The sequence below is a fragment of the Pyrgilauda ruficollis genome, unplaced genomic scaffold (genome assembly GCF_017590135.1).
Source record: "Pyrgilauda ruficollis isolate IOZ18807 unplaced genomic scaffold, ASM1759013v1 scaffold295, whole genome shotgun sequence".
NCBI lineage: Eukaryota > Metazoa > Chordata > Aves > Passeriformes > Passeridae > Pyrgilauda > Pyrgilauda ruficollis.
The window spans coordinates 42,893-46,009 of record NW_024524322.1 but is presented as its reverse complement, the minus strand read 5'-3'; the positions used below and the strand labels follow the sequence as shown (position 1 = coordinate 46,009).

General features: G+C 71.0%; 1 protein-coding gene across 1 annotated transcript in view; it reads left to right on the top strand.

Moving 5' to 3' along the window:
• B4GALNT1 (beta-1,4-N-acetyl-galactosaminyltransferase 1) overlaps positions 1-3,117 on the top strand; it is a 7,100-nt gene that overhangs the window by 939 nt on the left and 3,044 nt on the right. Inside the window, exons 4-8 of the mRNA XM_041472649.1 lie at positions 125-162; positions 314-494; positions 965-1,099; positions 1,571-1,758; positions 2,917-3,057. Coding sequence (XP_041328583.1) covers positions 125-162; positions 314-494; positions 965-1,099; positions 1,571-1,758; positions 2,917-3,057 — 683 coding nt within the window. The remainder of the gene's footprint in view (positions 1-124; positions 163-313; positions 495-964; positions 1,100-1,570; positions 1,759-2,916; positions 3,058-3,117) is intronic.

Genomic DNA, 3,117 nt, shown 5'->3' with positions numbered 1-3,117 from the left:
ACAGGGTCGGGGGGGCACTGGGAGGGGCGTCCCTGGGCAGGGGGGACCCCCGGGTGGCTCTGGGGGGGGGGCAGGGGGTCCCTGCGGGGGTCTCCGGGCCTCACCCCCGTGTCGCGGCCCCCAGGGCTCAGCCTGCAGGCGCCGGCCAGGAGCAGGTACCAGGTGAGGATGGACATGGGCGGGGCCTGTTCGCTCTGTGGGAGGGGCTATGGGGGTGGGCGGGGCCGTGGAGCCCCCTCCCCCCCCGTGTGCCGCCTCCCCGCTTTGGGGGGGGGTCGCTGCCGTGCCCCGCCCCGTGACGTGCCGCCCCCAGGTGAACCTGACGGCCTCGCTGGGGACGCTGGCGGTGGCGGCCGAGGTGGAGGGCGTGGCGCTGCGGGGGGAGGGGCAGCCGCACCTGTCCTTGGCCGCCGCCCACCTGGACCACCTGAACCGGCAGCTGCAGTTCGTCACCTACACCAACACCCAGTTCCACCCCGACACCGCCGACATCGGTGGGTACGGGGGGCTCATTCCGGGACCCCCAGGGCCCTGGGACCCCCGACACTCCCGAACCCCCCGCTCCTGGGCCCCCGGCACGCCCGGACCCCCCGAGCTCCCCTGGTTGCCCTGGATGCCCAGTTCCCCCCGGGACCCCCGGATCCCCAATGCCCTCAGGGACACTCGGGATATCCCCGATGCCCACAGGGACACTCGGTGGATCCCTGGGACACTCGGGGTACCCCCAAAGCCCACAGAACACTTGGGGTACCCCCAATGCCCACAGGGGCATCCCAGACCCCCAATATCCACAGGGACACCTCCAGTACCCCCAGTGCCCACAGGGACACTCGGGGTACCCCTGGGACACTCGCGGTACCCCCGATGCTCCCGTCGTTGCCGGTGTCCCCCGGTGACCCCCGTCCCCGGCAATCCCCGGCTCTCCCCGCGCCCCCCTCGCCCCCAGCCCCCGCTCGCCCTGCAGTGCAGTTCTCCACCGACGGCCACTCCGCCGCCTTCGCCATCCGCATCCGCCACCCGCCCACGCCGCGCCTCTACGGCCCGGGCAGGACCGGCGACAGCGACAGCGACAGCGACAGCGCCAGCAGCGGGGACGGGGGTGAGCACGGGGCTGCACCCCGAGAGCGGCCCGGCCCTGCCCCCAGTGCTCCCAGTGTCCCCAGTGCCTGACTTCCAGTGCTCCCAGTGTCCCCAATGCTCCCAGTGTCCCCAGTGTTCCCAGTGTTCCCATCCCTGCTCCTTGGGGCAGTCCCAGTGCCCTCCGTGGGGGTGTTCAGTGCTCCCAGTGCTCCCAGTTCAGGCTCCCAGCGCTCCCAGCACTCCCAGCATTCCCAGTCCAGGCTCCCAGCGCTCCCAGTTCATTCTCCCAGTGCTCCCAGTTCAGTCTCCCAGCACTCCCAGTCCAGGCTCCCAGCGCTCCCAGTGCTCCCAGTTCAGTTTCCCAGCACTCCCAGCACTCCCAGTGCTCCCAGTTCAGTCTCCCAGCGCTCCCAGCGCTCCCAGTTCAGTCTCCCAGCGCTCCCAGTGCTCCCAGCTCGGGCTCCCAGCGCTCCCAGTGCCTCCCCCCCAGGGTACAACATCTCGGCGCTGGTGACCGTGGCCACCAAGACGTTCCTGCGCTATGACAAACTGCGGGGGCTCATCGCCAGCATCCGCCGCTTCTACCCCTCCGTCACCATCGTGGTGGCCGACGACAGCCAGCGGCCCGAGCCCCTGGCAGGGCCACACCTGGAGCACTACCTCATGCCCTTCGGCAAGGTGGGCACGGGGGCACCGCGGAGCGGGGACACGGCAGGGGACAGAGCAGGGGACAGGGGACACGGCAGGGGACAGGGCAGGGGACAGGGGACAGGGCAGGGGACAGGGAACGGGACACAGCAGGGGACACGGGAGGGGCAGGGACCCCCACAGCGGACACAGGTTGGTGGCAGGGATACCCACAGAGACAGGAGAGGGTGGCAGGGACCCAGACAGGGGACACGGGAGGGGTCAGGGACCCCTGCAGGGGACAGGGGATGAGGAAGGACCCCAAACAGGGGACAGGGGAGCATGGCAGGGGACACGGGAGGGTGGCAGGGACCCCCACAGGGGAGAGGGAAGGGGGGCAGGGACCCCAGACAGGGGAAACAGCAGGGGGCAGGGACCCCAGACAGGGAACACCAGATGGTGGCAGGGGACACGGGAGGGTGGCAGGGATCCAGACAGGGGACATGGGAGGGTGGCAGGGACCCCCACAGGGGACACAGGAAGGGGGAAGGGACCCCAGACAAGGAACATGGGAGGGTGGCAGGGCTGTGGGGACCCCAGACAGGGGACAGGGGTTGGTGACAGGGGACACGGAGGGTGGCAGGGACCCCAAACAGGGGACATGGGGGCTGGCAGAGCCGTGTGGGGCACAGGAGGGGCTGGCAGGAGCTGAAGTCCCCAAAAAGGAGGGGGCATGGAGGTCTGGGATGGCAGAGAGGGGACACCGGGGTCCTGAGCGGGATGTGGCTGCCTGGGCGTGGCAGGGGGGCTGGCAGGGTGGGGACCCCCAGGGAGGGGCAGGGCTGGCAGGGTGGGGGTCCCTGGGGAAGGGGACAGTGGGAAGGGGACAGTGGGGAAGGGGGACATGGGAACCCTGCCAGGGCAGGGACACCCCCAGGGAGAGGAGGGGACACGTGAGGGGCTGACAAAGTGACAGAACCCAGGGGGCTCGTGGGGGTTGGCAGGGCTCGAGGGACACGGGGGACACGGGGTGACCCCGGGGATGGGGACACGAGGGGTCTGTGAGGGCTATGGGATCTCAGGGATGGGGACACGGGGGGATCCCCGGATGGGGACACGGGGCTCTGTCAGGCCCGCGGGGCTCAGGGGTGGCACCGTGGGCACCTGCGGGTGCGGGACCGTGCCCGAGGGTCCGCGCTGCCCCCGCAGGGCTGGTTCGCCGGGAGGAACCTGGCGGTGTCGCAGGTGACCACCAAGTACGTGCTGTGGGTGGACGATGACTTCATCTTCACGCCCCGCACGCGGCTGGAGAAGCTGGTGGATGTGCTGGAGAGAACCAGCCTGGACCTGGTGTGGGCACGGCGGGCACGGGGGGCTGCAGGGGGCACGGGGGGCTGCAGGGGGCACGGG